Genomic DNA, 13822 nt, shown 5'->3' with positions numbered 1-13822 from the left:
TGAGCACCCCTTGCATAATCCAATTCTTCCTCTCTCCTCCATGCCCGCTTCACAGCCCTGTCTGCTCCCTCACTCAGTCTCTACTCTGGTGACCCTCTCCCCTTCCTCATCCTCTCTCTCCACTTCTGCATTCCCCATGAATCTTCTGTCCCAATTCCTCCCTGAGTCGTTTGAGGTTGGTGGGATTTTTCTCCCCACAATGTAGCCCTTCATGCCGTGTGTGGAAACACTTCCGTGGGGGCTTGCGTCCCACCTCATCTCTCCCTCCAGGCCTTGGTTTCCCTCCCGAGACCCTCCCTCTCTCCACTCTTCCTGGGTGCCTTCTCCACGGACTGCCGTCTCTTTTACCTGTTTGTCTTCTCTGGACCTCCCTGCGCATCTCTCTCTTCAGAGTTGAGATCTTTTCCCCTAGCCATGTTCACCCCTGTTTTGTTAGCTTTTCTCCCTCTCTCACCTTCATTCACCCCATTTGCCTTCGATCCATCATTCACCACATGTATGTCCCTCTTTCATTTACCTCTGGCCTTTGGCACTGCCCTTTCCTCTCAGCTGTTGGCCATTTCCCATCTTGGCCTCTCTCAGACTGAATCTCAGCTGGGGGCTGTCTGGGGCTCAGGTACCCCTCAGTCCATTTCTCTCTTTTTTCTCTCTCTTCTTCCTCTCTGGCCCTTTGGGTGTCTCATTTCCAGACTCTCTGTCTGTCCTTTTCCTTTTGTTTAGCCCTGAGGATTTGCTTTTGGTCTTGCTGTCTGTACTTTTTGTGCCCCTGTCCCCACTCCCTGGCTTTCTGTGTCTGCCACCTGTGGGTTCTTGCTTCGTGTCCCCTGCCCTCTTCCATCTTTGTGCCAGCTACTCATCCCTGTACTCCCGGCAGCCCCTGGTGTCCCAGGACAAGCCATCTCTTCTTACTCTACCTTCTACACCCTGGGGGAGCAGGGTATGGGCCCTCTTCATACCCCTCTACTAACCTTGACAATCCCTCACCTTAGTGGAAAACTAGGGGCCATAGTACTCAGCTGCCCCGCACGCCCCCTCCCTGCCCACTATCTCTTCAGCCTCCCTCCCAGAGAGCAAGAGCGACTGCTCAAGGTCATGCAGTGAGCTAGGGGCAAAGCAGGGACTGCTCAGGGTGCCCATTACCCAGGTCTGGGCTGTCCTGGTCCCGTGAACCAAGCTAAAGTGTTGAGTGGTGGCCCTGCCTGCCATTAGCATCTCCCTGATCCAAGTTCTTCATCCATGATCTAAGATGCCATGGTGCAGGCTGAGCTCATAGCCCTCTCCGGTGGCATTCCAGTGTCCTGTCCCCTTGGGACATGGCCCTCAGACAGGGGAGCCTTCCATGTGCCCAGTGGTGTGGGGACCTGCAGTGGGCCAGACGCACCCTGGGAATCCCTGACATGCCAGGGTGGGCAGTTGGGAGGAGCAAGGATGCACTTTCCCTCTTAGCTCTCCAGTTGGGGGGATTGGTATGACACACACTCTGGCAAGCAGCACAAGCCTTGCTTTCTCCATGGCTCTTTTCCTGTCGACTCTTTCTTGTTACACCCTGAGTGTGTGTCCTCTCTGTCCACTGTCTTCCTCATCCTCCGTCTCCTTCATCTAGGTAACCCATCCTCCTCTTTGCTTCTACCCTTTCTCCATCTTCACATAGCCTTCTCTTCTCACCTCTTCTGTCTTCCTCTTCTCATCCATTCTTGTAACTTTTCTCCTCTTCATTTCTTTCCCCATTATCCTGTCTCATCACTTTCCATCCCCTTGTGTTTCTGCCTGGTTTGGGCCCTTTCTCCAAGGCTCTTCTCTTTCCTCTCTCTAAGTCTCTGATTCTTTCCCCTTTTCTCTCTCACAACTCTTTTTCTTTTACTCTCTTTGTTGTCCCGGATCTGTCCATCTGTCTCCATCTGTGTCTCCATCTGCATCTCTCTTCCCCCTCTTTCATATGTCTCCCCAAGTTTCCTCTCTCAGAGCCTCTTCCCCTCTAGTTCCCGGATGTCCAGGCCTCTATCCCCGTGGGATTGTGGGAACTGGGGACATAGGATTATGGGAACCAGGGACGTCAGGAAGGTGGCAAGTGAGGCCTGAGATGGGGTTGCCTAGTAACCACCGCATCCTCTCCAGCTGGTTTCTGTTGCCTAGTAACAGCTGCCTGCCCAGAGACAGGGGTGGGACTCTGTGTTGGGGGTGGTGGTGGCACTTTGTGGATCTCTGATGGGGTGGGGATGGTCCCTGGGTTTTTGTCCCTGCTCAAGGTCCATAAATGCCTCCCTCCCATTTTGATAGCTGTGAGTATCCTCTGGCAGTGCTGCTCCCTGACAGAGCCCTGAGTCCTGGGAGCCCTCTCTGGAGAGGGCCCGCAGAGCCCAAGTGTCCCTTCTAACAGGACTGAGCTGCTTTCCCTTCAGAGCCGTCGACTCCTCGCTCACAATGCCCCGGAGTTTCCCCCTACCTAAGCTATGTCCCCTCCAGCAGTCCTCCAGGGGGCTCAGTCTCCTCCTGGGCCCGGGGGTCTCTCTGCAGGTGGCGAGTGGGGGCCGCGGCAGCTGCGTCCCCATGAGGAGGGGAGGAAGATGCCGGCTGAGCTGCTGCTGCTGCTGATTGTTGCCTTTGCCAACCCCAGCTGCCAGGTGCTGTCATCACTGCGCATGGGTGAGGCCCAGAGGCACCCTGCCCTGCCTCCTCAGAGACCCCCATGTTGGCCCTGGGGCTCCTCTATGGGTCCCAGACATGGCAGTCCCTCAGTACCTAAGAATCTGGGTCTCTAGTTTGCACTTGTCTCAGGAATCTAGGAGTCTGTCTAGTTAGTCAGCTCTGCCTCCCTCAGACTCAGAAGTCCTCACCCTTGTTCCTCCTCCCTCAGACCCAAGTTCCTCTGCCCTCAGACCCAGGAGTCCAGGTCTTAGGCCCTCCTCCCTCAGACTCAGGCATCTAGGCCCCCACATTCTTTCTCTCTCAGACCCAGGAGTTCAAGTCCTAGTCCCTCCTCCCTCAGACTCAGGAGCCCAGTCTCCCACACCCTTCTCCCTCAGACCCAGAAGTCTAGGTCTTAGTCCTTCCTTCTTCAGGACTTGGAAGTCTAGGCCCTCAGCCCCCTTTTTCCTTGGGGAGCCAGGAGTCCTGGCCCTCAGCTCCCATGTCCCCTCAGCTGCCATCCTGGATGACCAGACAGTGTGTGGTCGTGGTGAGCGTCTGGCCCTGGCCCTGGCCCGGGAGCAGATCAATGGGATCATCGAGGTTCCCGCCAAGGCCCGAGTGGAAGTAGACATCTTCGAGCTGCAGCGGGACAGCCAGTACGAGACCACGGACACCAGTGAGCGGGGGCTGTGGGGGCGGTGAGGCAGGGCCACCGCAGAGCCTCTCAGGCCTGCCTGCCGGCGGCCCCCAGGCTGTCCCTCCACCCGGACCCCTTGACCTGGCCTTGTCCTCGTCCTCCTCCTTCCTTTTTGTGTCTCCTTCCCCTAGATGATGTTGCTGGGCTGGGTGGGTGAGGGAGTGAGCCCCAGCCTTGTCCTGGAGGCACCTCATTTGGTGACACTTGAGAGGATCCCTGGTGGCATCGTACATAATATATCGGACTGTTGTCATGTGCCCTTGTGTCGGAACAGAGTCACAGCTGACCTTCCAGAGGGTTTTCAGAGGCTGTAAATGGCACAGGAAGAGATTCCCCAGATTCCTTGTGCAGAGCAGCTAGCCGATTCAGACTGGGCCTTTGGAGTGGCACCGTAGCTGCTCAGCGCTAAGAACCAGGGCACCCGGTCAGCACTGCGATGCTAAATGCAAGTTTGGCAGCTTGAATCCACGAGCTGCTCCTCAAGAGAAAGATGCAGTCTCCTGTCAAGACTTATAGTATTTTTACTGTAAACATCAGCCTTGAAAATCTGATGGGGAGTTGCTCTGACTTGGAATGGACTGGGTGGCAGCAGGTTTGGGTGGTGGGATGTTTTTTTTTTGTATCAGTCTCTGGAGCTGAGTGACGGGGCCCTAGCAGTGAGGTCAGGGGAGCTCAGGTGGGGTCAGCAAAGGCTTTCTGGAGAAGTCAGAGTGAAGCTAAACCTTGGCAGATGAGCAGAGGTGCAAAGTGACATTGCTGTGTCTGCCCTGGGAAGTGACTGCCACAGAATGTGGAAAGAGATGTTGGATACCAGCTGACTGTGTGAATAAATCGGTGTCCCTTGAGCAGATGTCATAGTCCTGATGTCACAGACCTTTGGGAAATGCTGCCTTAGAACAGGCTTTCAGCAGTTTTTTTTTCTTGTAGGCCTTATCAAGGCCTTTATTGTATTCATTTGTGTTTCAAGTCACTGAGGAGGAGACTAGGGTACACTGTTTGCCAGACATTTTTGACTGGTGTCCCAGAACCTGATTTGGGAGAGCCCCGGCTGGACAGTAGGAGGCAGGTGGCACCAGGGTTCGGACTGTTATGATCTGAGAGCTGGTGGGCAAGGAGGGGATGCCAGGAGCCAAGGAGCAGAGAGACAGGGGTGAGGTCTTTGCTAATCATCTAGATTCGGGGTAAGTTGGGGGGCTTCATGAGACGGCTGGTGGGTGGCTGATATTAGTGGAAAGTGTGACTAGGCAAGTCAGAAGGTCAGCTTGAGGAGACTCACGGGGCTCCAGGGTGAAAGACGCTACCTGCAGTCCTGGGTAGTGGGGAGCCACAGGTGGGCTCCCTATCCCTTTGTTTCCCTCTTGCTCTGATTGTCCCTCTGTTCCAATGTCACTTAGTTGGGTGGGTCAGGAACTGGGCCTTTGGGTCCCAGGTGGTGGTGGAGTGTCTGACTGAATCCTTTCCTGGGCTAGGAGCTTTTCTGGGGGTGGAGAGGTGAGGAGGGGGAGGGCACTGATTCTGTGACCTCTTTCCTGCCCTTGCAGTGTGTCAGATCCTGCCCAAGGGGGTCGTGTCTGTCCTGGGGCCCTCTTCCAGCCCTGCTTCTGCCTCCACTGTGAGCCATATCTGTGGGGAGAAGGAGGTAAGGTGGGGGATGGAGGTGGGCAGGGATGGGGGGGCGAGGGAGTAGGTAGCACAACAAAACAAAGGCTCCTTCTCTGTTCAGATCCCCCACATCAAGGTGGGCCCCGAGGAGACACCCCGCCTGCAGTACCTTCGCTTTGCATCAGTCAGCCTGTACCCCAGCAATGAAGATGTCAGCCTGGCCGTCTCCCGAATCCTCAAGTCTTTCAACTACCCCTCGGCCAGCCTCATCTGTGCCAAGGCTGAGTGTGAGGGCAAAGAACTAGGTGTTTTGTATTCTACTCCCCCCCATGCTCCCCTTCCCAAGAGATATGGTGTCTGATGGGCCCTGGCTCTCCTCATCCCTAGCAGGTCTTCTCTTTTCAAGTTCCCAGACCAGTTCCCACTTCTTGTTTAGGCAGCAGCTGGTACTAAGTACCTACTATGTGCAGGGCACTCAGCTTCCCCTGGGGTCTCACGGAAGCAGTGCTGGCTGAGGTTCTGTGATCCCTGACTTAAAGGAACTCTGAGTTAGTGGAAGACACAGCCAGCGGAGTAGTTGTAATACAGAGCAATATGTGCTCTCTCTGGAGGTGCACACAGGAGGGGAGGTTCGTCGCCTGCGTTCCGCAGAAAGGGCCACCTAAACTGGACCTGAGACAGGGTGCTAAAGATGGGCCAGGGGTTCAGGGGAGACCAAAACCTGCTCCCTATGGCTGCATGTGGAGAGTGTAGAGTGGCAACTCCAGCAGGCCGTATTTTGAAGGACCTTGCTCTGTTTTCTGAGCTGTGGGAGACTCCCACTGAGGGTGGGGCCAGGGGATGCGACCAGATTTGTGTTGGGGGACAGTCTCTTCAGCTGCCAAGTAGAGCGGGGACTGGCAAGGGACATGAGCTCTGGTAGGAAGATGAGATGTGAGGACAGGAGGTGGGAGGAGATGTGGCTTTGAGTCAAAATGGAGAGGCCAGAATAGCTCTGAGGAGGAGAGCTGATGCTGAGGCAGGGGTTGGGGAGTGCAGGAAGGCCCATGTGAGGACCAGGCTGTGGAGGGGCAGGGACACTGTTCAGTGGACCGTGCCGGGTTTGATGTGTCTCTGGGACATTCAAGTGGAGCCACCCTACAGGCTGGTAGATTTGCGTGTATGGATATTAAGAGAGGGCCCTGCTCAGATACTTGAAGGAATTTGTCTTTTAGCAGGTGTTTGTTAAGTATTTGCTACGTGCTAGGCAATTTTTGGTATCAGGAGCACAACAGTAAAGAAATGAAAAAAAATCCCTGCCCTTTTCTGACTTCTGTTCTTTTTGTTTGTTTTTATTATTAATTTTAATGAAAATTTATAGACTTCAGAATTTCATTCATTTATTGTTGCACTTTTCTCCCTACCCCCCCTTCTGTTCTAATAAGAAATAGGATTTGTTGTTGTTGGGAGCCCATGGGTTGACTCTAAAGCCACCTGCTCCATGTGACAGTAGAACCAACTCAGAGCTTTCTCGCTTGGAGTCCTGATGACAGCAGATCAGACTTTTCTCCTGCCGAGCTGCTGTATGGGCTTAAACCACCATCCTTTCTGTTAATGGCAGAGTGCTTAATGGCTATACCACATGGGAGCCTAACGAGAAGAGTGATGCAGTTGGCGTCATAAATAAGTAAAGTATTTAATTGGAGGTAATAAGTTCTATGGAAAAAAAATAGAACAAGGTAATGAGGATTATGAGTGCTGGAGTGGCATGCAATCGATACGGAATGGTTGGCTGGGGCCTCACTGAGAAGTGACATTTGGTCAAAGACTTGAAGGAAGTGAGGGAAACGATTAGGATTGAGTGTTCCAAGTGGAGGGAACAGCCAGTGTGAGGGCAACAGGACAGGAGTGTCGCTGTTAGGTGTGCAGGACAGTGGGGGGATCAGCGTGGCCAGAGAGAGTGGATGAGAAGGAGGAAGACAATGAGATCAGTAAGGTGATGGGGTGGGTGGGTGAGCTGCACAGGCCTGGTGCACCTTGGTGAGGATTTGGGCCTTTTCTTTGTGTGAAATCAGAGGCTATTCAAAGGCTTGGAGAAGAGGAGGATTTAATTTATCTGATCCACATCATTCAGGCTGCTGCGAGGAAAAGACTCTCAGGGGACAAGCATGGCCATTTCAACAGGCAAGAGCTGGCAGTGGCTTTGGCCTGGTAGTGACCGTGTGATGTGATGAGACCTGGGTGTGTGTATGTGTCTGTGTATGTGTGTGTGTATACAGTTGTTAAGTACCTCTGAGTAAGAACCAATCCAAAAGTGACCCTCCAGTGGGTATTCAGAGGCAGTAAATCACATGAGAGACTGCCCAGCTTTCCCTCATGGAGCAGTTCATGGAGTCAAACTGCATACCTTTGCATTGGCAGCACAATTCCTTACCACTAAACCCAGAGTTCTGTGTGGGTGTCGTTGTTGTGTGACATCGAGTAGGAACCAACCCAACCCATAGCTGACCCTCCAGTGTGTTTTCAGAGGCAGTAAATCACATAAGAGGAGATTGCCCATTCTTCTCCCATGGAGCAGCTGGTGGATTAGAACTCCGAGCCTCTGGGATTGTGATGCAGCTGCTTAGCACTAAGTGACCAGAGCTTGTATATGTATGTATATGTATATGTACATGTATATGTATATATACTTTATTATTATTATTATTATTTTTATTGTTTTGTGTGTGTGTACCGTCAAATGGGATCTGACTGGTACAGGAAGAGATTGTCTCTCCTTTTCCAGCAAAGCATCGGGTGGATTTGAACCACACAACTCTGGGATTGCAGTGCAGCTTCTTGCCACTAGGCCACCAGAGTTTGCCTATACTTTTTTAAAAATTAATTTTAATGAACTTTTACAGAGACTTAGGGTTTCCAGTCATTCCTTGTTGCACTTTTCTCCCTGCCCACCCTCTATCCCCAATTCACTCTTCTCCTTGAAAAGTAAAATAAAAACTCTTTCATTGTTATGCAATTCCTCCCCCCAAGTCCATTCCACTGCGCAGCCTTCATTCTGGACTCCTGTCATGACAATACTACCCATTCATATATCCCTTTTAAACAGTTCTTTCCCTCATCTATTTCAATGCAGTATACATCATTCCTCCCCTCCTTCTCTGTCTTCCCTCAACCCCAATGTCAGTCCCGTTTCACAACAGTGGCCCTATGCCATGTTTGTCCTTTTGTGACTGAGATATTTCACTCAGCATAATGTCCTCTATGGTCACCCATTTTGCATAATATTTAATGAGTTCCTTGTTTTTCAATGCTGCATAGTATTCCATTGTGTGAATATACCAGAGCTTCTCTACCCATTCGTTTGTTGATGGGCACTTTGGTTGTTTCTAGCCCTTTGCTATTGCGAACAAAGCCACAGTAAACATGGGTGTACATATATCTGTTTGGGTGGCAGTTATGGTTTATTTAGGGTATATTTCCAGTAGTGGAATTGCTGGGTCATATGGTATTTCTATTTGTAAGTTTCTGAGAAAGCACCATACAGCCTTCCATAGTGGTTGCACCATATTACACTCCCACCAACAGTGAATAAGGGTTCCAATTCCTCCACAACCTCGCCAGCATTTGAAGTTTGCTGTTCTGTTAAATTTTACTGTTCTGACTGGGGTGAGATGTTATCTCATAGTTGTTTTGTGTACTTTTTAAAAAAAAGTTATTTTCATTTTATTTGATGATGTATTATTCTTGAGCCATAAGGTTTTGTTTCTTCAGTTTCTTCTGGGAGATCTTTTTCTTCTGGGCAACCTCCTCTTCTGAGTTAGGAACAATCTTTCTTTTCAGTAAGGATCATCTCAATATGGCAGGGGGAGCTCACGCAGGGGTTAATCCGACCATGAGCTCTGTACATGCAGCGGTGCTTCTTGGGAGCTTTGTTCACCTAGATACACTCAATGACCATCATAGATGAATCAACATCTAAACCCTTAAGTTCAGCATTACCTTTGCCGTTTTTAAGCATATGCAGCAAAAACTCAGCCCTCTTTTTGGACCACGGACCCTGTGTCCAACACTACTGTTTGGCCTGGGCATACCTATCAACTCCAACTCCTCCATTGTAACATGAACGGCACACACTGCTTTTGCAAAGTGACATTTTTCAAATACTTGGTGGCTTTCCGGATATGCATACCCTTGATGGCCTGGGCCGTTTCCTGGGTATTCTTAAAATGGACCCGGAGATTTGATCCTCTTGATTTGCATGATTTTGTGTGATTTTCCGGGTCAAGCTAGTGAACCACTTTGGGAGATCACCTAAGGCCGCTCACGGGATAAGCACATATATGCTTTTAAAAATAATTTCTTTTGACATTGAGAATATATATAACAAAACGTATCAGTTCATCAGTTTCTGCACATGCAGTTTAGTGACACTGTTGGGGTTCTTTGAGTTGTGCAACCTTTATCAATCTCCTTTTCCAAATTGTTCCTCCCTCCTTACCATAAACCCTAAAGCCCCCCCACCCCGATCCCATCTAATCTTTGGAGTTGTTCCCCTATAGGTAGATCAGAGAAGAGTGTAGGGCTTAAGGTAGACACTTTTTATAGTTTAGTTAAAATATTGTTTAGTTTTAGAGAGCTCTGGGGCCCTAGTGGTAAGAAGATGAGCTGCCAACCCTGGTTCGAATTCACCAGCTGCTTCATGGGAGAAGGATGTGTAGTCTCCTACCTTGCAATTTAAAGCTTCTGAAAACCCACTATAGGGTAGCTAGGAGTCATTTCTGACTTGACAGCACACAAAACCAATAATTATTTTATTTTAAGATAATTTCAGGGAATCTGAATTGGCCAGCCTCTGTGACTCCAGAAAGTCTGGATTCCATGAGAGTTTGAAATTTTGTTTTGCATTGTCCCTCTTTTGATTAGGCTTCTCCAAACTCTCTAATCAAAACATTCAATATGGTAGCCAGGCACTATCCAGTTCTGACCTAATGGCCAAGGGGCAGCTGTCCACATTCCTTTTCCTCCTCCTATTCTAGCTCTCCCTCTTGCTCCAGGTGCTGTGTCTTAGGTAGGATAGTAATTGTGTGTCCAATATGTTTTTATGATCAAGCTGACAAAATTTTTAGATTGATTGGATGTGGATGTGAAAGAAAGGGGAATCAGGGTTGATGCCAAAGGTTGTGGCCTAGTGAATGGAAGGATGGAGTTCTCTATGACATGGGGGAGACAGGAGGTGATGATGTGGGAGAAAGGAGCAGGAGTCAAGTTTGTGGATGGGTCAAGTTTGAGATCTGGTCACATATCCCCTGTAGGGAGGTCAGGAAGGTGGCAGAAGGCCAGATTCAGTGTGAGGTCTGGGATGGAGATTTTCATTTAGGAGGATCTAGGAGTCAGATCTGAGCCCAGTGAAGGCATTGCCATTCTGGCCTGGGCATGGAGAGCATTTTAACCCAAGGCCCAAATTCTCCCTCAGGCCTGCTGCGATTGGAGGAGCTGGTACGAGGCTTCCTCATCTCCAAGGAGACTCTGTCAGTCCGGATGCTGGATGACAGCCGGGACCCCACGCCACTGCTCAAGGAGATCCGCGATGACAAGGTGTCCACCATCATCATCGACGCCAACGCATCCATCTCCCACCTCATTCTCCGCAAGGTATGCCTGTCTCATCCCTGATTCCCTGGAGGACAGGGAGCAGACATATATAGTTGACGCGCACAGGCAGTAACCGTGAAGCTGGCCCTCAGCTTGCCTCCTTCCTGGTTCAGGATGCTGGTACCTCACGTCTCTGAGAAGGGAACACAGTCGTGCTCTCTCAGTGGCTTCTCGTGAGGACCCCATCAGCCAGCGTTGTGTAACACACTAAGAAGGGGCCTGGCCCAGAGGCTGGTTGGTAATAGCAGCAGTTGTCACGGAGTGGATTCCGATTCCTGGTGACCCCATGTCAGTTGGAGTAGAACAGTTCTCCAGAGGGTTTTCAAGAGCTGACTTTTCAGAAATTGGTCGCCATGGCTTTCTTCTGAGGCACCGCTGGGTAGACTCAAATTCCAGGCTCTCGGTTTGTAGGTGAGCAAGTTAACCATTTGCAGCACCTGGTGACAACAGTCGGGTCAACTTTGACTCATAAAATTCCTGTAGGCAGAGTGGATGGGCTTCCCAGACTAGAAATCTTTTTTGTTGTTGTTGTGTACCGTTGAATCCAATCCGACTGACACAGGAGGAGATTGCCCCTCCTTCTCCAGCGGAGCATCTGGCGGATTCAAACCGTGCGCCTTCAGGATTACAGCACAGCTTCTTGCCACCAGAGCTCCACTGTAAATCTCTGTGGAGGGGGACAGCTTCATCTTTCTCCCAAAGGAGTAGATAGATAGTGGTCTCAAACCAGCTACCTGTCATTAGCAGCCCAACGCTTAAACTACAACGTCATCAGTTATTGTGTGGACTTTCAGCAGCCCTGTGGACAGCAGACCCAAACAAAACCCTGTCCTGTCCTGTGCTGTTCTCACGGTCTCTGATACGCTTGTCACCAGGGCTCCTTCAGCTGACCGCACAGCCGCTTTTATAATCCTTGCAGGTCCGCTCCGCGATAGGTTCTGTGTTGAGGCACTTTATGGATATTATCTCATTTGCTTCCAACCTCGTCCTGTGGGGCAAGTTTGATGATACTTTGTGGGTGGAGATGCTGAGGCTGGGGCAGGGGCGAGCCTGGCTCAGTTCACACGGGGAACCGATATCAACATGTGCCCCAGGGCCCCACGTGTTTTGTCTGCCAGTGACCCACACTCATTAATCATTAGTAGGCATCTTTGTGCTTAATTCCTCTTCTTAACCAAATTTGTATTACTGATTTTTTGCCTTTTTGTTTGTTTTAAATTAAAACCATATGTCACTGTCAATCGTTGCTTACAAGAAGAAGCGTGAATTGAACCCAAAGGGCTGTCAGAATTGAAGGGCTCCTGGAAGAGATCTGGGGACCCAGGCAGGCCTGGGCTGGCAGCTCCTCCCTCGGGAGCTGTGTGACCAGCTGTCACTTTTCTCTCTGAGCCTGCACTTTGCTGCCTGTGGAATGGGGCTATGACCACAGAGCAGGGCTGAGTCCAGATCCTGCCTGGTCCTCGAAGCAGGTGTCATTAGACACTGTGATTACTACTGGGGAGGCAGGCCTGGGCCATCCCGGTGCGGAGGGGTTCCCAGTTTTGTTCTCATTGAGGTCTGTGGGAAATCACCCATCAGTTTTGTGCTTGAGTCGACTCTGACTCCTGGTGACTCAGTCACTAACTATAAGTTTGGAAGTTCCAATCTACCAAGAAGATCCTCTGAAGGTGAAGCCCAGTGCTTCACCTCTGAAAGCCCTGTGGCGCTCAGCCCTGCTCCAGCCTACTTGGGGGAGTAATCTGTGAGAAAAGGTACCCTCGAAGGGACATCTTGAGGTTCAAATTGACTGTTGTTTCCAAGCGCTTTGAAAGATTGAGGGAGTAGACTTCAATCATAGAACTGGTTGCCAGATTGGCTTTGGGCAGGGTGAGGGTTAAGGTGTTCCCTTTCCTCCTCCCGCTGTCTCTGAGGCTACTGTGTGCCAAACTCTTTCCAGAAGAAAGTCTTCTGAGTTTTTTATTGTGGGTTGGGACCATTTGAGGGCCTTATCATCTCTTTCAGTAAAGACTCCACTCTACCTGGGCTGCCAGTCAGCAGGGTGGGGCATCAGGGGACAGATCTTCCCGTCCCCTCACTTCTACTCACCTCTCTCCTATTTCTGAGCTGGGTTTCCAGCTACTTGTCTCCTTGCTGGGCCCGCCTCGAACCTCACTTCGTGTCCTGGTTCTCCCTCCTCAGCCTGTGGGTTCTGTCCTTCAGATGGTCTGTTTGTGTCCTCTGTGTCCTCCAGGCCTCAGAACTGGGAATGACCTCAGCGTTTTACAAGTACATCCTCACCACCATGGTGCGTACCCCCTCTAGCCCTCCCACCATGTGCCCCCCCCCAAGTCCCAGACTCAGACCTCACTGCCTCTTCTGGGTCCCAGGACTTCCCCATCCTGCATCTGGACGGCATTGTAGAAGACTCCTCCAACATCCTGGGCTTCTCCATGTTCAACACCTCCCACCCCTTTTACCCTGAGTTCGTCCGTAGCCTCAACATGTCCTGGAGGGAAAATTGTGAAGCCAGCACCTATCCAGGCCCTGCGGTGAGCATGTCTCCTGTCCCCAACACAGACCCCGAGTCACACCCAGAGGCACACGTGTGAAGCCCTTTCCAACTTCGCTTAGATTGCATTCAGGACCCTCCCACTTTCCAGTTAACTCTCAATAGAAATGCCAGCAGGCCTTGCACAGGGCCAAGTCCAACCTGAATGCAGGGTCTTCCTCTCCACTGCCCCTCCGCCCCACCCACATGGACCTCCTTGATGTGCACCTGCCCAGGTACTTGTGTGCCTCAGGGCCTTTGCATTTATTACTGCTTAAAATGCATTTCCCTGGAGAGGCGGTGGCTCCTCATTTATCATCCGGCCTTTAGCCAGGTGGTGGTTCCCTGGTGTCTAATAAAAAAATGACAAACCTCCCACTTCTCAGCCCTCCTCCCTGCCTGATTTTCCTCCTTGTTTATCGCATGGCTTACCCTTTCACTGTGCTTGCATACATACACACACAGATTGTAAGTTCTGTGAGGGCAGGGGTTTCCGTCCACTTTGTTCACCACTTTCCCCTCATCTAACACATATTCCTAGCATCCAACACAAAGCCTGGCTTAGGGTAGATGTCCAATTACGTATATTGAATAAATGCATCTATGCAAGAATGAATTATCTATGTTTGTTCATCGAGAGGCCCAGCACACATGGCCACAGGGTGAACGTATGATGTAGACCCCCCACATGACATAGGTGCATTTATGTGCACCCCTGTAGCTCCTAGAAAACATGA

At 50.8% G+C, this 13822-nt stretch overlaps 1 protein-coding gene across 1 annotated transcript in view; it reads left to right on the top strand.

The window, feature by feature from the left end:
• Positions 1-2535: 2535 nt before the first annotated feature.
• GRIK5 (glutamate receptor, ionotropic, kainate 5) overlaps positions 2536-13822 on the top strand; it is a 77906-nt gene continuing 66619 nt past the window's right edge. The window contains exons 1-7 of the mRNA XM_006900927.1: positions 2536-2643; positions 3140-3304; positions 4867-4964; positions 5049-5214; positions 10380-10558; positions 12789-12842; positions 12925-13086. Of these exons, the coding sequence (XP_006900989.1) occupies positions 2565-2643; positions 3140-3304; positions 4867-4964; positions 5049-5214; positions 10380-10558; positions 12789-12842; positions 12925-13086 (903 nt within the window). The 5' untranslated portion in view covers positions 2536-2564. The remainder of the gene's footprint in view (positions 2644-3139; positions 3305-4866; positions 4965-5048; positions 5215-10379; positions 10559-12788; positions 12843-12924; positions 13087-13822) is intronic.

The sequence above is a fragment of the Elephantulus edwardii genome, unplaced genomic scaffold (genome assembly GCF_000299155.1).
Source record: "Elephantulus edwardii isolate Elephantulus edwardi_28Jun2011 unplaced genomic scaffold, EleEdw1.0 scaffold00302, whole genome shotgun sequence".
Taxonomy (NCBI): domain Eukaryota; kingdom Metazoa; phylum Chordata; class Mammalia; order Macroscelidea; family Macroscelididae; genus Elephantulus; species Elephantulus edwardii.
The sequence above is the reverse complement of the archived record's forward strand: the minus strand, read 5'-3'. Positions and strand labels throughout refer to the sequence as shown.